The 25992-nt window shown below is 33.8% G+C and overlaps 4 protein-coding genes across 6 annotated transcripts; 2 read left to right on the forward strand and 2 right to left on the reverse strand.

Annotated features, from left to right (window-relative positions):
• The first annotated feature begins 936 nt into the window (after window positions 1-936).
• Window positions 937-2591, forward strand: LOC120153217 (NAC domain-containing protein 21/22-like). Its single transcript, XM_039165216.1, has 3 exons — window positions 937-1235; window positions 1333-1598; window positions 2125-2591. The coding sequence occupies exons 1-3, from the start codon at window positions 1067-1069 to the stop codon at window positions 2554-2556; spliced, it is 867 nt and encodes a 288-aa protein (XP_039021147.1). The 5' UTR covers window positions 937-1066; the 3' UTR covers window positions 2557-2591.
• Window positions 2592-7290: 4699 nt separating this feature from the next.
• Window positions 7291-8464, reverse strand: LOC120153207 (protein LIGHT-DEPENDENT SHORT HYPOCOTYLS 3-like). Its single transcript, XM_039165208.1, has one exon. It carries the CDS (start codon window positions 8166-8168, stop codon window positions 7596-7598), a length of 573 nt encoding a protein of 190 aa, XP_039021139.1. The 5' UTR covers window positions 8169-8464; the 3' UTR covers window positions 7291-7595.
• Window positions 8465-10740: 2276 nt separating this feature from the next.
• LOC120153372 (U-box domain-containing protein 3-like) lies at window positions 10741-16015 on the reverse strand. The gene is made up of 5 exons (XM_039165335.1): window positions 15810-16015; window positions 14684-14964; window positions 13901-14017; window positions 11840-13735; window positions 10741-11394 (listed from the first exon to the last, which is right to left on the reverse strand). Exons 2-5 carry the CDS (start codon window positions 14957-14959, stop codon window positions 11329-11331), a joined length of 2355 nt encoding a protein of 784 aa, XP_039021266.1. The 5' UTR covers window positions 14960-14964; window positions 15810-16015; the 3' UTR covers window positions 10741-11328.
• Window positions 16016-19603: 3588 nt separating this feature from the next.
• Window positions 19604-25992, forward strand: LOC120153287 (TOM1-like protein 2). Of its 3 annotated transcripts, none has more exons than XM_039165276.1 (4): window positions 19604-19619; window positions 23707-24210; window positions 24927-25196; window positions 25509-25992. In XM_039165276.1, exons 2-4 carry the CDS (start codon window positions 23725-23727, stop codon window positions 25893-25895), a joined length of 1143 nt encoding a protein of 380 aa, XP_039021207.1. In that variant the 5' UTR covers window positions 19604-19619; window positions 23707-23724; the 3' UTR covers window positions 25896-25992. The 3 variants fall into 3 exon arrangements, with proteins under 3 accessions (XP_039021207.1, XP_039021205.1, XP_039021206.1); XM_039165274.1 differs by lacking the exon at window positions 19604-19619 and adding an exon at window positions 23347-23473 and having other exon boundaries at window positions 23709-24210; window positions 25509-25991; XM_039165275.1 differs by lacking the exon at window positions 19604-19619 and having other exon boundaries at window positions 23551-24210.

A 25992-nucleotide genomic window follows, 5' to 3' on the forward strand; every position in this document is an offset into this window, starting at 1 on the left:
TTGCTCGTCATTTGTTTTGCTTTTGTTTGTTAGTCTGTTGAACTTCTTCTGGGTGTTTCACATGTCCTTTACATGTAATAAGATTGGCAATTTCTGTTAAAAAAATTCAAAAAATGTTTCACATAAAATAAGTAATTCTTAATTACTTATAAAAGAAGGGTGCGATATGGGTCGAATTAGTGGGGCCCAGACCAAAGTCATCAGACCAACTAATTAATTTCTTCATGTGATCTAGAATTGAACAGATCATAGGAGGGGAAGTCGACGATTATTGGTTGCTAATAATAGCAATTTTCATTTTCATTTTCATTTTATTTTATTAATATTATTCCAGCTATTAATTTTATTTATTTATATATTTATTTATTTATTTATTTATTTACTTGAGTTGTCTTCGTTATTGCTAAAAGCAATCTGTTGGTTCACGTGGTCGGGGACATAAGGTTCTCTTAGCCCTTTCTATAGTTGTAGGATGAAATGGCCCCATTGATATATTATATAAAATTATAAAATTAAATATATTTAAATACTTAATATTTTTGTGTATAAACAATGAAGAATTTGGATATTATATTATGCTAAAATTTATATGTTAAAAACATTATTATTATCAAATTACAAAAGAAATATTTATTTAATTAATTAATTTATCATTTGTCGTTAGTTTTTATCCATTATTGTTATTATCATAGCCAATGAAATCAATCGCTTTCGTCTGGTTCTAATTAATTACGAAACATAGAATTATTATTCGAATTGTTCTCAAATCAAATGATAATGACCATGAATAATAGTACTTTATTTGATTAATCATTTATTTTCTTTTAAGGGGATTGATACAAACAAATCATATTTTTAAATTAATTTATTAATTGATTATTCGAATTGATTTGTCATGATCATAAACTAGTTATATATATATATATATATATATGATTTCTTTTAGTTCATTTCGATTCCGCCTCTTACCCTAAATTTATTCAATAATTTCCTCATCATATCTCTTCATAGCAAAGATCTCAAAGAAACCTACCACCTTTTTTTTTTTATTCTTAGCAACGTAAATATGGGGCTGAGGGACATTGGGGCAACACTGCCTCCTGGGTTTAGGTTCTATCCCAGCGATGAGGAATTGGTCTGCCATTATCTCTACAAGAAGATAACCAACGAGGATGTGTTGAAGGGTACTTTGTTGGAGATTGATTTGCATACATGCGAGCCATGGCAGCTTCCTGGTAGGTCTCTTTTTATATTTTGATGCTGGATATGAAAAGAAAATTAAATTAACTCTATATTTGTGTGTGTGCATGGCGACATGAAATGAAACTAAAGAGGCGGCAAAGTTGAACGCAACCGAGTGGTACTTCTTTAATTTTCGAGACCGAAAGTACGCGATCGGATTCCGTACGAACCGGGCAACCACATCCGGTTACTGGAAAGCGACGGGGAAGGATAGAACGGTGGTCGACTCAAGAACTCAAGAGATTGTAGGGATGAGAAAAACTTTGGTGTTTTACCGGAACCGAGCTCCGAACGGAATTAAAACGGATTGGATCATGCATGAGTTTCGGCTTGAGTCCCCACATATGCCCCCCAAGGTCAAATTTTCTACTCTCTTTCTTTTCAACTATGTACTCATATGACATGTCTGTTCATATATATTGTTTGAAAATGACTTTTGGAAGTGATAGATTGAAATTTAGGGTATAGTGAGGTTGACATATTGCAGCCAATGTGTATGAATTTGAGAAATAGAAATAATGGTGTTTCCTCTAAGGAAACTTAAGGAAAAAGCATAGTGGGAATAATCTATGCAAGTTGTCCACTTATTACTCGTTCCATTTTCATGTGTTATCGTAATCAAGTGCTTAATTATCATTATTATTAAAGAGAGGGATGACTGGGGCTTATCATCGACTCAAATTGGAAGGGAATATTGATACGTATATGTGTCACTAAGTTTAGAAGATGAATTACACGCATTAAAATTTACAGCTCGTAAATTTAGAAAAATATATTAAAAATTTAATGATATGAAATTATTAAATTCCATGGATGCGATTGCACTCGACACCTTTCTCGATTTATCTCTGACTTATTCGATTTTTATTTTTAATATGACAGGAGGACTGGGTTCTATGTAGAGTGTTCCACAAGAGCAAAGAAGGAGAGAACAGCACCAGGCTGAGCTCCCAAATGATGTTGGAGCCCTCAGTTCATGCCCCTTATTTAACCGACCATACAACTATGGCTTGTTGTGGGTATTTACCCACCAAACCACCCCATCAAGACCATGGCCAAAGCTTGCTGAACCTGCTTCAACATAACTCCCATCACGAAAAAAACAACTGCGACAACGACATCAACAACAATAATCGATGCATCAATGAAATCAGCTCGAATTTCGATGATGATTACAAGTTCTTGTGGGATATGAACATGGATGAAAACAGCTTGGGTGTTCATCATCATGATCCTCATGAGTTTCTTCATGGTGTGGCTTCCAACGCGGACGACATGAGATTCGGGATCGATAATAATATGATTTTCTTGTGAAGTTTATTGAGTACAAAGAGGAAAATAAACAAGGAATTTGCCATTTATTAGGTGATTTGTGACGTTGGTTTGGTGTAGTTTGCATGCCTTTGACGATTCGAAGCGATGCAAGAAGATTGTTGGTTGATTTTTAGTTTAGGGTTTATGTTTTTTTTTTTTGCATACATCAGTGGCATTGTAAAAAATCATTTATATAAAGCATATATAAATTCTTCACTGTCTTTTACCAAAATTGCTTTCTTTGATTTATTTTTTTAGTTTAGGGTTTATGTTTTTTTTTTTTGCATACATCAGTGGCATTGTAAAAAATCATTTATATAAAGCATATATAAATTCTTCACTGGTCATTTTACACAAAATTGCTTTCTTTGATTTTATTTTTTATACTGTCTTATTGAGTATTGTATAATTTTTATATATATTCTTTTATTAAAACTTTAAACAAATTCAACTAAACGTACATTACAATATCATATATTACTATTAATTACGTAAATATAATATAATATCAACAATAATGCAATTATGTATTTTCTTTTCTTTCCTTTCGATGTTGGATAATTGAATTAGTCTTGGTACGTCTTTCAAGTGATGATTATGTTGGTGGGTTTCTAGAGTTGTTTTAACTTGGATGACTTTATGTCGAATAATATAATTGTTGTTGTTTATTGAGGTTTCGGGTTCGAGCACCAAGAATGTTAAATATATGAGCGTTAATGTCAAATGATCGAGAGTTATCTTTAAATAAATATTTGATTATTTCAATAATCAAGTAAATATAAATTAAAATTATTATGGATGAGACTTAAACTTATTATTATTAGTATTGATCATGAATAGTTTAGGGTGAGTATAAAATAATATATATTCAGTATATTTCTTAGTTATTAACAATACACAACCTATAGATGTAAGTAATCGAATTTGATATTTATAAGAAGAACAATTTTTTTTACTACTGAGGTATCAATGAATTTATAATACTCGAACTTAGATATTAACAACTTAATGATATATTTCCTAGGCAAGACTTAGATCACAGGGCTTGAGCAGTTTCGGCCCATTACGTTTAGCTTGGGCGTTATTAATTTTAAAAAAAACCTTAAAATTTTATTTATTAGAAAAATATTCTCAAAAAAACATTAACTTGAAAAGACTCCCTAAACTGCCTATGTAGGAATACCTCACGTTCTATGAAAAGTGAGGTCAAATCTTACGTTCTACGAAAAATGAATTTCATGTTTTTATTGTTACACTTATCCAAAAAATAAATGAGTGTATTTGAAAAGTTGATGAATCTCGCACTCAATAAAACGTGGAATTTATTAAACATATTTTGTATAACACGAGGTAGTCCGTGAGTAGTTTGAGAGGTATTTTCTCAATTAATTCTGTTTATGGATTACTTTTCCAATAAATGAATTTTTGAGGGGTTTTTTTAAATAAAAAAGCCTTTAGATTTGTTATGCATTTCATCCAGACGCCTCATAAGAGGTTTTCGTTGTAATCCTGAAGGGCTATTTCATATTACTCTGATAGACCAATAGTGGCCCAATGAATTGGGCTCGTATCACAAAAAAATTCAATATTTTACGGTATCGACCGCATCTTTTATCGTATATTATATGATCGAAACCTGAAATTATTTAAACCATTTATAAAAGTAGGTCAAATTAAGAGTCGATTACATAAGAATAGTACTGTAATAGTAACCAGCAAGCATGGAGACCAGTGTTGACCACAAAGTTTGAAATTCAGCCAAACTTGACTCGCACATTTTCATTTCATGTACCAATCATATTAGCTACCGCCGGTGGTCCTCACTCTCACCACTAGCTCACTGTTTACTCGCAACAATTTCACCAAAAAGCAACTATTTTCCTAGACCACTCTAGTTTGCAGCAGTGCCCTTTTACCTACTACTAAGTGCCATCTTCCATGCACCCACATATCGATACGTTTTACTGCAGAAACACTCGTAAGTAACATGGGATAGGGTTGGATTTTTCTGTCACCACTGTTGGTTGTTTGAAAGGTGTAGGGTCAAATCCCGAAAAAACAGATTCCATGCCGACGATCAATCAATCAATCTTTTTTTCCTCAAATCTCAAAGGTTTAACCTCATAAAGGCAGTTGAGGGTTTCATAGGTAGAATCATACTAATATGTATAGGCCAAAGCAGTAGGATGTACGTTGTACAGCAGCAGCTGCAATACTGATGGAGTGGTGGAGATGTAGCAGAAACAGTTAAATTTGTCTGCTAACTGCTACCGTTATGCAAATGCCAAAGTGAATGTATAGACCCCTACCTACTGATGTTTCAGCTGCTTGACAACTCCCATGGCCAAGGCCTTCGATGCTGAAGCTGTAGCGTTTTCGTTCAAACTTACACTTTGAATCTTGTTTAATCCAACAAAGCAAGACCGTACCACGAAAGATAGGGTAGCTCCTTGATTTAGCTGTAAGCACTGAGATCAGTGAGAGAGAGAGAGAGTACTGGAAGCCATGTCTCTAAAAAGCTACCTGAAAGCTCCATCACCGAAAAGAAACGACCAAGACGAGAACAATAAACAATGCCAGTTGATTACCGTTGCTTTACACTCTCAAGGGAGGCCCCCATGCACTGCGTCAATACGAGTATGTAGCAGATGTAATTGTTTTATTTAAATATAATATTGGACTGTAAAGGAGACGACATGGGTGACAGGTGTGCACGTGGATGGTGGGTCCAATCTCGTGTATTGTTATTTTCGTCAAAATCCGGATGCGTATCCCATTCACCGCTGGATGCAGGATTCTCGTACTTGTCTACCTAAATATTTTACAATCGTAGTGTATATATCTGTATGCACGTATGTATTGTTTATGTAATGTATATATTTTACATATGTAGTGTATGTAGTATTCGTATGTATTGATGTTCGGTTAGTTCAAATTTGTACCATTTGGAATAGGAGGAACGTGAAGGGATCTGAGAAATGTGCATGGAGGGGTCGGCCTTAGCTTAGCAGAGAAGGTGGGGTTCAGAGAAATTACATGCATAAGTATTGATCACATATTGGCTTATGGGGAAGGTAAATTTTGGGCTTACTATCATCAACCTTTGGCTTCTATTGCCTCCATTTTTGTACTGTTTTTACATGACAAAACTCCTCTTACGCCTCTCCATTTGTTCTATTTCCAATATAATCTCATATTTTTTTAAAAACTAAACCATGAAAATCAATATATATAATATAATATAAAGTTTCAATGCAACTGCAGAGAATTATGGAGTAGAGCTTGCTATGCTTAAGTCTGGGAATACTAATTAACAATCAACCAAAGTTCAAATTCAAACTTGACAATGATATCATTAGTATAAAAAAATTATAAAACAATTTTTGAAGACAATAAAACAAACATAATTATAACATTATATTTGAGATCCTTCATATGAAATTTATGTCTCATCCCTAAAGTTACGGGAAATAACAAAAAAAAGGTTAATTGTGACTACTCATTCAGTTTAGGCCCCCTTTTTTCTATTTTATTGACCACACTTTCAGCATTAAATAACTTATCTTCCCAACATAATCTTAGGTGTGCATATATAGTGAGATCAGAAAGGTAATGCCTTGTACATAACCTTTCTTTCTTTTTTCCCTCACAAAGGGACCCCTATTTGTATAATTTAAAACATATTGGGATCAATTACATAATATATCAAAGGGTTCTTGGAGTAGATATGCGCGAAAATGCCTATATTCTATTGTGGTAATCAATTAGTCATTTTGTAGTTTGACATTTAATTTCAATCAACTGATTGGCTTCACAAAAATACATACACATATAAGTAAACATTTTCCAATCTCGTCATCTTAATCACCATTAATATATATATATATATAATATATATATATATATATATAAGTGAAAAGTAGGGAGAAGGATGATAACAATCATGGACGGATGCATAATTTTATGTTATGTGATGAATTTAAACTTATAAATTTTTAAGGGGACGAACTTAAACTTATAAAATTACAAGGATGAAAGCAAAAGAAAGACTAATCTTTCACCCATAATTTGAAACCATGTACTTCCACTTATATACATAAAAACACTTTGCAGATCATGCAAGCCACCTAATTTAGTATCTGGAATGACCTTTTAAATGTGAGCTTTACTAAATTTAACTGTGTGATTTCCTCCTGACAAATAAAGAAAGTGGAAGATGAAACTCCACAACGCTAGAATAGGAGTAACTATTAAGGTGTCACATACTTAAATGGTTGAAATATCAGCTCATTTACTAATGAAATTATATGTTAATAATAATATAACCTATCTATGAACCATATACATTGTCTGCCATACATTCCTACACTGAAATGACAGCACCAAGGACTAGCTAGCGCCCGACGGATAAGCACATGTACAAGCAACTGCAATCGTCTAGTCCACCATTTTCAGGCCACTAACGCACTTTCACTTTCACAATCAGTGAGCAAAACAATGCTAAGATCAATCTTTCAAATAGTTTGACGTTTATATATAAACACCAATCAATTCTAGGCAGTAAAAGAAGTGAAATTAAAGTGACAAGACAAGTAATAAAAGGGAGAGAAACAGGAGCGAAGTCAGAGGTGAAAAACACCGGCCATCGTCTGCAACAAAAAACACTAAACAAGTATAGTGGTTGACAAATCTGAACAGGCAGATAAAGGAAAAATACCCAAGGAAATAAAGGGGTATGAAGTGCAAATTTATATTTTTTGGGCAAAATACATGAGAGAAAAGCCATGATCGAGCAAATTAGGTTCAACTTGATTAGGCAACAAACTGCTAGTGCAATGACTTTTTTCAAGTACTACCGAGGAATACTAACACTGTTAGCATCAAAAGTAGACCAACAGATGGGAAAATTAAAAAGCAAACTGAGAGAGCATAGGAAAGTGGGAAAAGATCTGCCCGAGAAATATACTTATATGGCAAAATTAAAGATAAACTGAACTACCCCGCATAGAACAAGAGATGGGATTTTTTGCTGATCTTTTTTAAGTTGCACCTGGTGGCGGTGGTGGCAGTTGTAGTGGCAGTGGAAGGGATGAGATTGGTTGAGGTGGTGGTCGTTTACGCTTCTTCTTCTCATAGCTAATCCCTCTCGCTTTCGACTGCAAATCACGAACCTCACGGAGATAAAGCCTCACGGCTCGTGCCCCGAACGGGTTTGCTTCGGGTTTTCCTCCGTTTTCTTCGAAGGCGGCACGGAGACGGCCAATGAGAGCGTCGAGGCTGCCCCAGGCTTGACGGAGCGGGCAGGGGCAAGGTGCCGGCGGGTTCGGGTGGCCATAGAAAGGACAGATAGGGCTGTGGACTTTGGTCTTGCCGAATTGGTCAAGGTAGCGAAGGAATTCGAGGACGTGAGCCCCACTGCACCTTGACAAGCAAAGCGGGGGGCGATGATTCCTCAGGTACTGCCCGAAAGTGTTCCAGTCACGGCGCTTTTGGTTCTCGTAGCGGCTTGAGGTCGGAGAAGAAGACGAAGTGGCACTGTTATGGCTAACGTTCACAATGCTGGTGGCGCCGTTTTCGGAGCTGAAGCTATCCATTTCTCGAATCGAATCCATGGAGACAATCACAGCAAACAGTTTCCGAATGTTTTAAAAGGCAAACAAGGAAGAGTTCCTTCGGTGGTGGTGACGGGATGTCTTCTTTTTTGGCTTTGGATCTTGAACTAGTGTTTTGACGATGACAACAGTTGCATAGGACAGCCTATTATAGAGCTCATGAAATCAAAAGTTGAAACTGTTGTTGCAAGACGAGTGAGGGAACTGAAAGCTTTCTTTTGTTATTATAATTCTCTCAGCTATAGCTACATGATAACTCCACTTTTTGTTTCCCAGATTTCTACTGTTTATACGAAAACAACACAAGCAAAGAGAAATAATTTAAAAAACAACACTGGAGGATTAGTGAAGAAGGGAAGCCTCTCGTAATTATTGAATTGATATTTGACCTACTTTCAATTTTGTTTACTAATCAATTCTTTTATTAGTTCGAAATTTATGATTATTTCTTTCATAATTCTATTTAAAAATATAAAAAAAATATATGAATTAACTCATATATATATTCACCGGGGAATTAGTTGGGCCTGAGGAGTAAATTTGACCCAAAGACAAATGATATAAAACCCACCAACACAACACATGGAAGTTAGGGATGTTTTCAAGTTCGTTCATGCATGCATGCATGCATGCATGCATGTATGAATTCTTCAATTAATTGCACATCCAACATCAAAACCCCACAACTTCTCCAAAGTGACTGAAATAAGAGCATATCAAACAAATAAAAACAGGGATGATTATTATAAAATTATTATGAAATTAATTATTTGTTACAAAAACTTTATATTTAACTTTTTAATTAATGTTCTAAAATAAAATTGATCTTATAGTTCGGTGACTTCTTGAGTAGTTTACTCAAAAAAATATATATATATATAACGTTGAGCTGAATATAAAAATATAGATTTAGAATGTTAGGGTAAAATAATTTTGAAATTAGAAATGAAAATTTTAATTTAAAATAAAAATAGTAATAAAAAAAAAGGGAAACCGGGTCGATGGATACCCGGTTATGAGTAATTTTGTGACCCGGTCTCAACCCGTAAAAATAACGGGTCGAATACCCGACCCGTAAAATCGGATATTTTCCTCTAAAATATCATATAATTTTATACCGGGTCAAAGGGTCAATGTGTCGAGTATTTTTCAACACCGCTAGTAAGGGATAAAAACAGTAATATTCAGTGCACGAGATTGTTAGCAAGTCATTGTCGAAAATTGATGAAAGGGACCAAGATTTTGATCGGCTCAAAACTGCCCTTCCATTTTTGGACCCTCTGTGCATTTCTAAAGGTGATAAAAGTAACTTTGAGAAATTCGAATCTCATCGATAGTCTTGTTCAATGATCAATAACATTTCTTGACCAGTAACTCGGGTACCTTCCTTTCAACCCAAGCAATTCTCAATCCTAACCATTTGTACCCTTCTTTTGTACACCAATTACATCTCCATTGTTCCACTTGTGATTGACAATTGATGACTATTTACATTTTAGTCACTTCTCCAACGTTTCTAAGGTTTGATCGTGATCGTGACTTTAAAAAGCAGTATCCGCCTACTTGAGGTTAGAGATGCACAGAAGCCGGATTTCAATCCAATCCGGATCGGATAAAAATCGATCCGGTTTTTTCCCCCAACCCAAAAACCGGATTTTAAAAAAACCGGATCGGATTTTAATCGGTTTGGAGGGCCGGATGGTGTAACCGGTTTCGGTTTGCAAAAAAACCGGTTTTTTTAAAAAAAACCTGATTTTTTCGGATAAAAATCCAATTTTTTTAAAAAACCGGATTTTTTTCGGATAAAAAACCAGTTTTTTATCCGGTTTGAAAAAAACCGATTTTTAATCCGGTAAAAAAACCAGTCGTTCAATTTTTTTCCAAACCGGTTATACTATCCGGTTTTTAAATATCCGATCCGGTTTAAAAAAACCGGTTTTTTCAAAATCCGGTTTCGGATATTTTTTAGGCAAAATCGGATATTCGAATTTTTTGTACACCTCTACTTGAGGTGACCAATGCTCCCTCTTTGTCAATTTAATTTTGGGGACAGATTCAATGAAACATAATCTTATGTTCTTCTCTATTCTAGGAAACCCTTTTTTGCAGATAAAAATATGCACGGACCGATCGAATTAAACTCTGGACGTATATAAACATGTAGGGCTTGAATCTCGGATTTTCAACCGTTTGACACGACTTTGTATCTGTCATGGAGGACCAGAGTGAAGAAGAGGATGAATGGTCAATACAGGGAACAGTATAACAAGGACTTGAAAGAGTCTGATCATGGCAAGCTGTTGTATATAGTATGAGTGAAACAGAGCCAGCCTTGGATGCTTTTTCTAAACAGTAATTCATACCAGTAGGAGTAGGACCAGGCTGCAAGTTTCAGGCAACAACAATAGAAAAAACACTTGAACGTATTACCGTATGAGTACCGCCTATTGCCGCGTATCATCAACGGGGATGAAGCTCTACGAATATCGTTTAGCTTGTCTACTATCACCTCGCCTTGCTCGGGTTTTAACTAGCAATGAAATTCACCCAGATAATGTAAAAGAGGGGAGCGAATGGAAATCAATCTGGGCTGAACAGTGTGTTTAGGGTCAACAATTTGCTTTCCTTCGTCGGGAAAGTGTATAACAGGTCAGTAAACCATGAAACAATTCGAAAATCTAGTGTCCATTACGGTACAAGATTAAGAACACGAGAACAGAGAATGGAACAATTGAAAACAAATAGCAATAAATATCTTTCAACAAGATCCTACAACAGATTACAAGTCTATAGAATATGTACAAATATATCTACAAATCCAAGGCCAAATCTGTCACTAAAACAACTAGAACCGAATGGAAAGCTACTCTGGATGCTATGGCAAACCAAGTTTTTCTAAGGAAAATATCGCAGCAAATTATAGACAAATCACAACCCTCATAGAAACAACAATACCCTGTTTCCTCACCCTCTAACCACATTTAAAAATGGTATTAAAAAAAAAAAAAGAATAGATTTCATAACACTAACGCATATAGCTGGAGGATTAAATAATTTATGAAACGAGAACTCCAAAAGGACCAATTGAGGGAGACCAACTTACGTGGAGTAGGATATCAAAAAATCAGAAAGGAAAAATATAACAGAAAATAGTCGGCTTTCATGTCTTGCCCTTCCCAGTGGCACCTTCTCTCTGATTCCGGAAGTGACTGAGAAGCTGTTGAGCCTGCAACAGGGAAAAAATATCAAGTATTTTCGCACGTGCATGCAGACTTTTTTTTCTCTTCAGATTAATATGTGATCAAACATGTAATGAATGAGCAAACATCAATTCTAACTAAGATTTAATGAGCATTACAAGAAATGTTATGCCTTTCTGATGTGATGTCACTCACTACTTTCCGCAACGGATTTCGGAAAAGTAACACATCTTTCATACCCTTCTAATATGTCACAATTAGAAGCACAAAAGCAAGGTCAATTTCCAATAAATAAATGGAAAAGTGGTAGAACCCTCGATAGAGTTCATCACACAAGCAATATTATCGCAATTGTACAGGTGAAGACAAACAGAAGGAATATAATCGCAATATTGCTTATTAAGATGTGATAGAGGAGAATGCAAGGACTGCATCACCATAACAGAAGAGGAGAAAAACTGAGCTGCATACCTTTTCCTTTGCTCTTGGCGTGCCAGACTGGGACAATGCGACGAGTGGTGGCACAGCCCCTTCTTGCAAAACCAGCATGCAGAACTTGTGGCTATTAAGGCATAGTTGCACCAATACAAAGGCAGCATTTTCCTTACCCCTCCGCGATCCTGATTCAACAATTTCAACTAGTAATGGGATACCACCTTCTCGAACAATTGCTACACGCCCTTCCCCTATTGTTGACAAGTTCGAGAGAAGAGCAACTACCTTGTCAACCATCCCACTATCAGGATCCATTAACCGGACAAGGTATTTTACTGCACCTGCTTGAACCATACGAGCCTTATTTTCATGAAAGATTGATAAGTTAAACAAAGCAGTAGCAGCATCTTTTTTCCCTCTCAATGTTCCTGAAACCAGAAGATTCACCAACGCTTTGATAGCACCGCAGCGTCCAATCTTTGCCTTATAGTCTTCCAAGACAGAAAGACTGAACAAAGCTGCCGCAGAATTTTCTTTGGCTCCATCATTTCCTGACTTGAGAACATGAACTAGTGGCTCTATTGCTCCTGATTTTGCAATCATAGACTTATTATCTTCATTAATTGAGAGATTTAAAAGGGCTGTAACAGCATGCTCTTGGGTTAGCTTCACTTCCGAATATAATAGAGACAGTAACGGTGCAATAGCACCACAGCGACCGATAATTATACGGTTGTCCATGTTGTTCTTTGCAAGAAAGCGCAACTCTGCAGCAGCTACAGTTTGGACTTCATTTGATGGGCTTTTAAGGTTGTCTACTATTTCCATCACATGGGAACTTGTAGTTAAATCATCACATCCTGACCCAGAAAAAGTAATGGAGTATGCTTTGTTATAATCACGGTTTCCATTAACTGCCTCTTCTGCTTTTGTTCCAGAGACCTGCAATTGCTTTCCTGTTGTCCAGGAAGAAAATCCAGATTCTTTCACTGAAGGAAAAGTGCCAAGGCACTCGGATGAAATTTCAGCTACCTCATTCATTTCATGTTCCTTTGACCTTCTGGGCAAGTCATTTGAAGCAGGAGGTGCATAATCACTAGTGGAAGCTTCACTTGCTGCTGATTCAGTTCTGCTGTGAATATATGAATGATCAGAGGACTGGTCATACTTCTCAATCTCCCTGCTTTGACATCTATTGCACTCTCCACTAAATCTAGATGACATGTCGATCTTCAGCTTCTCTAAACCATTCCCGACCTCAAGAGATGACCTTGTTGTGGAACTAATACGATTTGCAAAGCAATGGAAACTATCAGTATGGGTTAAATCTTGAGAGGATATATGATTTGAAGGAGAAGAGATTGGGACAAGTTTAGCATGCCCAGAGTTATTGGAGAGTTGCAAGCTCTTTTCATCGCACCAATTTGCTACCATATTTTTAACCGTGTGGTTGGGAATGAGATCTCTATGTTTGAGCGTTTGACGGGTCATTGGGCAAATGCTGAGTCCACTATCAAGCCATTTTTGGATGGAGGTCCTGTCATACGTTTGCCCGGAAGCCACAATAACAGGATCCGTCATAAGCTCCAAAGAAAGGGGGCAAAGGAAATGTGGAGGTATTGAAATGCCACTTGTGGGTTCAAAGTGCTCGATGTTAAGCATGTAATCACGTATAGAAGAGATGAGATCCACAATCTGATTGATTTGATCTAATTTCCCTTTCGTGTTGCTGACTTGCGCATTCATTCTCTCTTTTTCCACAGCCACGGTTTCTTTCAACAGTTCCTGGTTTGAAGTCAAGTTCAGTGACTTGATAACTTTCACCAGATGATCAGAGCCATGAATAGCACCATCTTCTAGACTTCTCAAAGCCTCTCCTATATTGTCAGATAGTCTCTCCTGCTTCAGACATTTAATTTCCCGAATACAGTGCTGAAACAGTTGAACATCAAATTAGTCTCGCTACTCAAAGCCAACTCAGACTGAGAAAGTGATAGCAGATCACATCCAGCTGCCTTAACAATTTCTAAAAGGGCAAGGATAGCACTTTTGTCATCTGAATATACTATTTAAGCAACAGCGTTAGATTTTTTCTACCTGAACACCGGTTATACATGGAGTCGATGGTGATGACTGCAATGATTTATATAATATGTGACATATCTCTAGTGTAGAGCTTTGCATTTTTATCAGAAAAGGCTCACTCTGGAGAACCTGTGCACGTTTTTAAAACAAAAATAAGTGGTTAAAATAGAATAGTAGTAGAAGCCTGAAAATACTGTTTCTTTTATTCAATAGGGAAAGGCATGCATAATACATGTTCAAATCAAATATTCAAGATTCTTTTCTTTTGGGCGACTAGGACACGATAGAGGAATTCCTCCGGCACCTTTTCTATTCATTTTACTATATCTACATTTGATTGCACATAAAGAAGACGAGGAAAATAGCAATTTATAATAAACTGGATTACCTTTGCCATTTTATAACTCAAGTGTTCTTGTTCTTCTAAAAAGTATGGCATTTTAATATCTAAATGGCATGGCACCAACCTTACATGTTACATTTCCAAGCAATAGATTTTCTTGCACTCTGTAATAAAATGGGTTATATTTGCAACCGATCATTCAAGTTTTCTCTACAAACTATAACAACCTACTAATTAACAGAAATTTCGCAGAACCTCACGGATATCAAAGTTAAGGTACTCATATTTCCTGGCATTAAAGCAGCCAAACATTCTTCCTATAAAAGGTTTCGTACTATAAAGCAGCTGGAAAAATCAACAGGAAACACATCCTCATTTCGAGCACTACTTTTATTTTATTCTTTTTCTTTTAGGTATGATTTCCTAACAGTAAAGATTAGGATTAAACTTACCATGTGGATTTTGCTCATCTTAGGAGACCAGTTCTCCATGAATTCTCGAGCCTCATTAACAAGCATGTCTAGCTCTTCACACTCTTTACACAGGTGTTCATCCGAAAGTATCTCACAATCAACAACATCATCAAGCATCGGTTTTAGAAGTTTTAACACCACAGCCATATTCCTGTATTCCTTTTCGATAGGAACAACGTTTATTGCCCGGCATGATACAAGATGAATGAATCGAGCAATACTGTTGATAAGACATCTCACCGAGGTTGTGTCCATTTGACCTGTATTTCAATGAAGCACACGGAATTTAAAATACATACATATATACAATTCAAAGTAGTATGAAAACTGCTCAGGCATGATCTTTTCACAAGTACAAGGCTTCAAGTATTAAAACAAAAGGGGGAAGCTTTTGACTAATGCCTATGAGTATAACAAGCATCCATTCATTGTTGCAGAAAATATATTATTTGCACATTCATGGCATTCTCCATGTTGACTTTTTTTCCTAAATAGAAAAGCTAACTTTCCAACAAATTATAAGTCCTCCTCCACAATTAATATATTAGTTTGGCATGTGAAAGAAGCTTTTGACTAATTTCCTTCATCAAAAACAAACACAAATAGCAATTGTGATCTTGGAGAGCAAAGATGGAAGGAAAAAGAAAGCTAAAATGAAAATGATTTCATAGTTTAAAAGCTTTGTTAAGTCTAAATGTCTGAAACACACCACCGTTGCTTATATTATGGGAGTGAAGGAGACATAGATAGACAACTCTTGAACTCCAATAATGAAAAGTTTATTCACTCTTCATTTAGAAACTGAAGAAAGCTTGATAAGTGTTTGAAGTTTAACACCATCAAAAACCATGTCTCAAATAGCCACCAGTAGGATCCAAAATTTGCAGTTTGCGAGCATCAAATAAAAAGGGTACTATGCAAATTCACAAAACAAAGTAAAAAAGGTTTTTTTATATACAAGAAGATAAACATTAAAGCAGGGGAATTTCCCAATTTCTCTTTGAAATCCAATTCCAGAACAACATCCGTCGGTTTATGTAATCAAAACCAGCAAAGCATTTAAAACATAGAGAAGAGCCATTTCACTTCATCACTGAAACCATACCTCTTTTGTTGAAATGAGTTTTAAGCTGGTGAAACAAAACAAGCACGGATCTTGATAGACATTCGAGTGATGAAAAATCTTCAGTGGAAAATAGCCAAATATTAAATCTTTAAGCATCAAACATAATAGCTTCAAGTTCAGCTCTTTCTCTTTCCTTTTTCCCTCTCTCAGCAAAGCTGCAAGAAAAAAACTAAAGAAACAAAACTGGAAAACAAATAGGGAAATTAGAGGGGAAAATAAAGCAAAAGGGTAAACCAGATGGACCCTATTTGATGGAAAATTTGTTGGGTCTTGAAGGAAAAGAAGACTAATTAAAATTAATCATGATTTAGATGAAAACATAGATTTAAGAATAAAGTTAAGGCCTTTGTCTTTTTTATATCCCATTTCTCCCTAAAAATCTTAACTTTAATTTGATTGCAATGTTTACCATCAAATTGATATATCACTTATGTCATAGGTTAAGTGAGTAATAACTAATAAAATATAAAAAATAAAAATTCCAACTTTGGGTTGATGATAGCAATTATTGTTCATATCCTCAAATAATTATACAAATATATACTATAATTATTTAATCACGCCATGAAATGTTATTTTATATAGTATTAATACTAAATTAAGTGTCCGAACTATATCCTAAATTTCGAATAAATGTCTAAATTATTTTTAACCATCCAGGTATCTAAGTTACAAATGATATCATTTAGGTGTCTCGACCGTCAACTATGTTAATTTTACCGTTAAGTGACACTTGTCACAATAAGATGATTTTAGAAATTTTATTTTAAATAAAAAAATAAAATTATATATATATTTAAAGAAAAGCATAAACATTTTGAAATAACCCCAAAATTTTGAAAACTTTCATTTCAACCCTTAAATCCACGCCGGTCAACTAAGCTCCATCCGATCTCATATCCCCTGACAACCAAAACCCCCATGAAATCATGACCGATCAACGACCAATCAACAATGAATCGACGTTTTATACATGCGAACCCTATGATGAAAATCGTGATCCCACGTGATATTGACAGAAAATTGACAACAACTATGATAGCGTATGACTAGGAGGATGATATGGACTACGTTGATGGCGGTGGTCATGGTCAAAAGGGGACGACGACGGGTTAAAGATAGGATTTGGGGATTTTAGGTATTTTGGTTTTTTTATAATATAAGAGAAATTAGGTTGTTTATAAATATAATAATATTTAAAAAATAAATTTTAAAAACATCAGATTATGACACGTGTCACTTGACTGGATAAATTAATGTTGTTGATGACTTATACACCTAAATGAGTAACGTTTGTAATGTTGGCAGATATTAGGTTATTTATAAATATAATAATATTTAAAAAAATAAATTTTAAAATCACCAGATTGTGACACGTGTCACTTAACTGGATAAATTAACGTTATTGATGACCTGGACACCTAAATGATTAACGTTTGTAATGTTAGCACCTGGATTGGACAAAAATAGTTTAGACACCTATTCGAGATTTAGGATATAAGTTGGGTACTTTTTTTTGGTATTAATCCTTCCATATATGAAGTAAAACCAAAATAGATGAATGACATCTTTCAAAAGATGACGGTGTTTATTTTTTTTGGGAATTTAGGTATGATGAAACCTAATTGGATAGACAAAAGTAAAGTACCCATCATGCATTGTTTACATTCATTACACATTGATATGTGCTCAAACAAAGACAAGCTTGATTGTCCTTAGCTGCCTTAATATAACAGCCTGCCCCAAATTTTATCCTGTTGAATTGATGATCCATTTCCAGCTATTTTACTCCCTAATTCTTCTCATCAACTTTAACAATGACTCCAAAACAAAATGAAAGCATTTGCACTTGTATTTTTCCCCCCTGCAGAAAATCAGCTCATAAACCTCCAAAAACTGGTAGGCCACCAAGTGAAACGACCTGCGCTACCCGTACCATTAAATCATTCATCTCCACACAAAGTTGTTTGAATGGAGATGGAAACTATAATAAAGTTGTATATTATATAGCTGATTGTGGATATTGCAAGCCATGTGGTGGGGGGCTCCTTTCTCCTTTGTTGCTTCTATGACAAATTTCATCTGCCTTGGGACATCATTTAAAGCTTCTGACTCCGTTTTTGGTCAGCTTTATTTTTCTCCCGGAAGTTAAATGTGCCCTACCACAAAAGCAATTAGTATCCATTCTTTAAAGGACATGACGCTCGTAGAGGGTCGTTTTGCATGTTGAATGGACTGTTCAAGGAACGTGACAGTTTCGGCAATCAACAACTGTTTGAAACAAGTAGTGTAATGGAGCTACCTGTTCTGCAAGGGACCATGACCACCAACAGCTGTTTGCACTCTGCAGACAACGTATAACTCGGCCTACTATGTCGGTCGTAGAAACTGGACCAAATAACCGACTGTCCTTAACTTCCTATCATCTCACAGGAAGAGAAGGCTCACAATAATAAAGAGATAAGCAGCCTCTAGAATCAGGATTATAAAGTTATGGAACCTTGAAAATCATACACAAAATATGAAAGTAAATATGGAATATATATAATGCGCAGAAATGGCCTGACAAAAAGGATTTTCATAAAAATATTATGCTTAGCTGTCATTTATTCATGACTCATTGAGTGACCTCTTTAGATCACATAATATGTCCGTACAAGCATACCTTCTAACTTCTTCACTCTCTTGTTTTCCCATTCTCTAGTAGGTTCTCTACCAGTCGTAAATCTGTCACCGATCATCGGACGTTTGTCAACATGGTGTCAGAAGTATTTTGTTCGGGTGCTTGTAACCATTATCGTCTTTAGTGGCTGATCCACAACTACTTGAGAGTGGGCATATATACATTCTAAAATTCGATTTTTTTAAGTTATATACTTATTTTATTAATGATGTCCCCCCTTGAAATTTTATTCGTGTCCAACTATTAAAAGTTTGGGTAAATTGTGAGTTTAGTACCTAAACTTTCAGTTTTGATCTGTTTTAGTACATTAACTTTCATTTTTTTCAAAACCATACATAAAGTTTAGTTTTTGTTTCATATTAGTACTCTACCGTTAAAAACTTTGGTTTTTGTTTCATTTTAGTATATCGTTCAAAATTTAACGTTAAGTTTTTGAAAAGATCGAAAGTTTGGATACTAAAACGATCCAAAATTGATAGTTTATGTACTAAACAAGTTAAATTTTTAATGGCAGGAACTAAAATGAAATGAAAACTAAATATTAGGATGGTTTTAAAAAAATTGAAAGTTTAAGTACTATAATAGACTAAAACTAATAGTTTAGATATAAATACATAGTTTACCCTATAAAATTTATGTTGTTCCCTAAAAAGACTATTTTTGAATTTATCACCCATGATCATCTTAATTAGTGACACGTTGGTTGCTAATCTTTTCACTTTTGTGGTCGGCTGCTTTCTCTGTTGTTTTGTATTGTCCAATAAATTATATATTTAAGATAGTCTACGACGTACGTTATACAATAATATATATATCGATAAAAATTTATAAATAATTATTAAATTATGATAAAATAATTTTTTTGTCATTTAACTTTTAAAATATTATAAAATGAGTATTAAATTTTAGATTTCGATAATAAAAATATTGACACTTAATTATCGTTAAGGGCTAATGTGGATATTAATTTAATAAAAAAATATATCATTTGCTTCATCAATTGTGTCTAAAATTTAATTTTGATATTTTCAATAATTTTAAGCAACAATTCTAAAAACTTTTACTAATAATTTTTAAATATATGGTTTTCCAAAATTTATTTTTGAAATTATAAATATATTTTTGAAACTATATTGAAAACTATTAAAGAAAATTTAAAAAATTGAACCATATTTTTTAATAAAAAATTATTTCATTTTTATAACTTAAATTGTTAGATGTAAAAAAATTATAAATTTTCAAATAGAATCACAATTAAATAAAAAATAGTTATATGTGAATTAATAAATTCATTTTTTTAAAAATAATTATAATTTTATGAATTAAAAACTAACTATAAAGTTATAATTTTTTAACTATAAAGTTGTAATTTTTTAAAAACACTTTTATAATTTTAAAAATAAATCATCATATTTAGAAATTGATTTTTATAATCATTACTACGAAATATTAAAAAATATCAAAATGAAATTTAGTTCAAATGAGATACTTTTTTTTAATTAATTTAACATGTTATGTTCTCTCTTTAATGATAATTAAAGATGTGATATTCATTTTGTAATACAATTGAGGGGTTGAATGAGATATTATGTAACTTTTAAAAGTTCAATATTCAAAAGGATTATTTTAGTATAGTTTAATGACCATTTAAAAATTTTACCATACAAATTAGTGGTACATTTAGGTGTCTAGCATGTATTGTACAATTTTCCATATCTTTGATTTATTTCTAAATGAATGTTGATGGTGAAATCTCCGATGATTCATCTAATGGTTTGATTTAAGATGGTATGTATGTGGGCTAAATAAAGACAAACGTTTTTTTAAAAATTTAAAATTATTATATTATATTTTATATATATATATATATATATTTTATTAAAAATAAGTTTTATGTGGTTTATGAATTTTGTTACAACGTATGAGTTAATATTCTCATTTACATGCTGATAGAGTAATCCTCTTATAACAATATATTAACCTGATTTAACTCTTAGGTGGTGTTTGGTTGGCATGAATCCCTTGAAATTGGTGGGAAATGGAATTCAATTCCACCACTTTTCCATGTTTGGTTCAAGTTTTCCAAGGGAATTGGAATCTCTCATGTCTTCAACTTTCCATCAAATGAGGGAAAGTGAATTCCATCCAAGAATGGATGGAAGTCAATTCCCTTGTTGGAGGGAATTGAAATTTGATCATACTACCCTCATCAATCTTTTGGTAATTTATTCATATATTGAATAAAAATATTTTTTATTATTTCGGGTCAGGTTTCTAATTTATATATTCGGGTCGGGTATGTTTTTTTAAATGTGATATTCGGGTCGGGTCGAGTTCGGGTTTAGGGTGAAAAATACCAGACCCGAAAATATATATAATTTTACCTTATATATTTAGGAATAATTACAATAGTACCCCTCTATATATAATTTTTTTTTTTCAATTAAGTCGTTTTTATTGAATAAAAATAATTTTTTTATTATTTTGGGTCAGACCGGATTTCTAATTCATATATTCGGGTCGGGTCTGGTGAAACTTTATTTTGTTCGGGTCGGGTTAGGTTTTTTAAGTGTAATATTCGAGTCGGTTCGGGTTCGGGTTTAGGTTGATATTCGAGTCAGGTCGGGTTTTTTTTAAGTGTGATATTCGGGTATAATATCAATATACAGTGGCCTAGGGATGGACCTATCTAGACCATGACCCACCCATTTTTTTTAAATCTAAAAAATTAAAATATAGTTTAAATCAAATATATATAAATTATTTAGTAAAAGTTAGATTGGCCTGGTATATATATTTTTATATTAGGTCTAAATATATTATTTTTATTATATTTTAAAATTTTAAAATACATACAAATAATGCTAAGATGATTTTTTAAGTATAACGCCAAAATTAGAACATTCAACATTTATTAAAAAAAGTCATTTTATCTAATATTCTATTTTAGAGTAATTTAACCTTCAAGTTTCATTTTTTGACAAAAAAAACTTTTAATCTTTAATAAAATAATCACTTTTTTCATTGTTCTTTTCTTTAATACTTTAGCCGTTTCATTTTAGGTTAAAAGTGCTTATTTTAAAGCGTTAATTATGTGTTAATTAATAATTTTTTATCTATAAAGAGAATTTCCCCCTAAAAGTGAACATTAAGGGTCAAAATATTTCAAAAAAAGAAGAAGATGAATATAGGCGAAAATAATCATTTTAGTAAACGTTATGAGTTAAATTTTAGATTATGTATTTTTTTATTATATTTTTAGTCGTTCACCTATTAAATTTTTTCTGTATTCGTCAATTACAATATCAGTATGAGAGAGATTATAATAAACTCCATTATGTCGGGAAACAAAACTTTATATAAGTGAACAAGATTATATTAAGCATAGACCATAATAAAACAAAGAATGAAACATGCAAGAACATTAGATATGGTTCGAGGGGGGGAGCCCCTTGTTACATAAACTGCTGTATTATGATTTTCAATATATGAAAAAGAAATTACAAGGTATAATACGACGGTGACTAAAATTTCTCTGTATGTAATAATTATTAGAGTTAATTGCTTCACATGTCCTCAAATTATAATTCTCATTTTTAGTTTGTCTTTAAACTTTTGAATATTCTAATTTCATTCCTAAACAATGGTTCTCTTTCTAAATTGGTCTCTAAACTTTTGAATATTTCAATTGCATCCCCAAATTCATCCAAATATATAATTAGTTTCAACCATAGTTTAACCTAAACTTTGTTCCCCCCCCCCCCAACATATAATAGTATAACGTGGCCTAACAATTTAGTAAAAAGGGATGCAATTAGTAAATATGCATATTTTGGGATGAAATTGGAATGTTAAAAAAGTTTGGGATCAAATTAGAATGAATGTCATAATTTAGGGATGAAATTGAAATATTCAAAAGTTTGATGATTAGTTTAGAATGATAGTCATAGTTTAGAGATGAAATTAAAATATTTAAAAGTTTAAGGATCAATTTAAAATGAGTGTCATATTTTGGAGAAAAAGTGATGCAATTAACTCTAATTATCATGATTTGAAACCATTTAATAGATTCAATAGTAAAATAGAGTGTTTTTATTATTAGATTTATATTCAAGTTTTGTAGCATATACACATTATTAATAGAATTAGAAAAATCTGAATACATATCCTTTTATAATTATTACTATAAATTATTCAAAAAATAATAATTATGATGATCAGTATAATTAAAATATATAAATAATATTTTTATCCTAGTTGAATTGAACTAGAACTGCATACAACTATTATTTTAGTTGGACATGACTTAATGAAACTAATTTTATTTAGATCAATAGAAAAAATTAATTTGATCAATCATTTTATTTAGTTAAAATTTAAATTAATAAAACATAAATATTATAAATATCCGAGCCGTTCCCGTAATCCATATTGAACCGTAACTTTTAATTAGGGTGAGTAAAACTTGACCCGATTTAATTTTGAGTTGTAATTTCATTAAATCGATTCAAATTAAACAAATTTTGAGTTATAAAATAAGATTTATCAACTCAAATAACTCAAATTTTTTTAATCTCGATGATTTAATCTAACACTCACCTTAAATTAATATTATTTTATTTTCTAAAATTATTTTTTTAAAAGGATTGGATTTTTGTTGTTGGTGGCACACCAAAAACGAAACAACACGGGCTTGAAAGGGACACATAGAACGGGGCCCAGTAGGCACGAGGTCGGTAAACGAGCCACGCCTATTTAGGTTTGGACCATTCCTCCTGTTTGGCACCTGTCACTTATCTGTCTCTTTCCTCTCTCTCCCTCTATCTCTCTATCATATCCAACGAACTACTCTCAAGAAAAAAAAAATATATATTCAAAGACCAATTCCAGTTCAAACCAAAACCCCGATTGATTTGTCTCTTTTCCCGTATCTCTCTTCTGGTTCGTCATTTTTTTGAAGGTAAGTTCGCTTATTTTTTATTTATTTTAATTTGTTTATTCCCCTGTTTTGTTCTTCCTGTTTATGATATGATTATGATCTGAACTTACCCGAGTACTATTTGTTTGCTGTTTCACTGTTAGTAAACAAACCCATGCTTTATTTTGGGTTATATTAAAGAATTTGATTTCTTTCGGGCTAGCCTTTTGTTTTCGAAAGAGTTTAGTTTGAATTGGGGTTTTGATTTGACCTGTAGAGAAAACTAGGAGAGTATGGATAAAATGAAACTAGCTCAATGGGGTGAGAAACTGAAAACGGGTGGAGCTCAGATGAGTAGGATGGTTAGTGGGAAAATGAAGGAAATTCTTCAAGGTCCCACTCCCGAATCGAAAATGGTGGATGAGGCCACGTTAGAGACCTTAGAGGAACCCAACTGGGGGATGAACATGAGGGTATGTTCTATGATCAACAGTGAACAGTTCGATGGGGCCGAAATCGTCAGGGCGGTTAAAAAGAAGATATCCGGGAAAAATGCTGTCAGCCAAAGGTTGAGTCTTGATTTGTTGGAAGCTTGTACGGTGAATTGCGAGAAGGTAGCTTCCGAGGTGGCTTCGGAGAAAGTGTTGGAAGATATGGTTAAGATGATCGAGAATCCGCAGACGCATCCTGGGAATAGAAACAGAGCTTTACAGTTGATTCGTGCTTGGGGACAATCTGAAGATCTCGCATACTTGCCGGTGTTTCGTCAGACGTATATGGTAAACCATTTTATCTTGGATTCATGTTCTTTCAAGTGTTGGTGTTGAATACTTTGTGTGTTGTTTAGTTCTACATAGATTTGCTGGTGTCGAATACTTATATTTTTGCATCATATCAATACAATCTGTCAATCTGCTGATCTTTAATTTTTAAATCATATGTAGTTCTTCACAATTAGCTACATGAATTTACTATATTATTTTTAATGCAATGATATGTACAGCTTTTAATTATTTTGCTCCTATGTTGAAAGGCCAGCATGTTTCTATTTTTCCCTATTCTAAAAGCAGTCTATATTTACATTTTCTCAAAGTATGATGGAATTGAAATGTTGAAAATGCCGATTTACAAGTCGAATGTCCTCAAGTCACCATTTAATCTTCTAAGATCGCTTTTGACTGTATTGTGATTTCATTATCTTCCCCTTACTCTTCTATCTGATGCTCCAATACTTTTAACTGTAAAATTATGTATTTCCTGAATAACATTTAACAAGAAAGGTCATAGTAAATGTGGTTTTATTTCTTTTCTTTTTGCTGATATTTGATGTTTCTCGAATTACCTTCACCATACACATCATGAATTATCAATTTGTCATCATTAGGATGCTTTCCAAAATACCATGGAATTGGATGCTTCTCTGTGAAATGTGCCTAAACCAATTGCACGCTTCCTGTTTTTTGCTTACTTTTCCTCCTTTTTTAACGTAAACTAGAGCTTGAAAGAACAAAGTACACAACTCCCGATGGATGCTGATGATGGGAACGCACCCTTGTACCAGACCTTGGAGTCTTATATGGGAGAGCCATTACCTCCCCCTGAAAATTATCCTGTCAATAACACCGGATTGCAGGGTAATGATTTTGCCTATAACTATGGGAGTTTTTATGTCGAACAAAAGAAGGAGCTTTTTGAAGTAACTCGGAACAGCCTTGAGTTGCTCTCTAGCATCTTGAGTACGGGAACAGAGCCAAAACCCCCAAAGGTAATTCTTCTGGTTCCAGCATGATTTAATTATGATCAAGTAGTTTATTTGTTCGTAGTTCTAGCTGCGTATCCGACAATTTCTGCCATGTAGCTATTCTTCGGTTGACCCTTTAGAACTGAATGTACCTTCTCTTTGACCGCTTAGGTTTGCCAGGAAATAAAATGCTTCTGCATTTTAGCTGTTATTATATTTTCCAAAATGCTATGCTGCATCTTGAATCTTCTTGTTCCTCCGATGTGATATTGTCGGCATAACATCATCCTAGTTTTTAAACGCTGGAAAACTCAGAAAGTTCTCCTGTGATGACAGGATGACCTGACGGAGAGCATGCTGGAGAAATGCAAGCAGTCACAGCTAGCTATTCAGATGATCATAGAAAGCACTACAGACGATGATGGAACCCTCTTTGAGGCTCTGAATCTGAATGATGAGCTTCAACAAGTCATCTCCAAATTCGAGGTGCTGGAAACTGGTTCGAAAGTCGACACCACTGCCGTTATTCCCACTGCTCATGCTGAGACCGATATAGAAAGTACATTGGACGCTTCACCTTCGAACCATAATGAAACCAAGACCATTGCGTCCCCGTCCACCCATAATGAAACCCAGATGAATGCTTCCCGAAAAGCAGGTGGTATCGAACCCGGCAGTGATGCGAAAGTATCGAACGAGAATGAGGAATCTGAGAGGGTTTAATTTCCATTTCCATGACTTGTGCTGGTTAACCTCGTGATTGGCTTGCTGTAATTAGGGAATAAGATTATATAGCCCGGACACGATGATTAGTTTATCG

Source organism: Hibiscus syriacus, unplaced genomic scaffold (assembly GCF_006381635.1).
Source record: "Hibiscus syriacus cultivar Baekdansim isolate YM2019G1 unplaced genomic scaffold, ASM638163v2 tig00111099_pilon, whole genome shotgun sequence".
NCBI lineage: Eukaryota > Viridiplantae > Streptophyta > Magnoliopsida > Malvales > Malvaceae > Hibiscus > Hibiscus syriacus.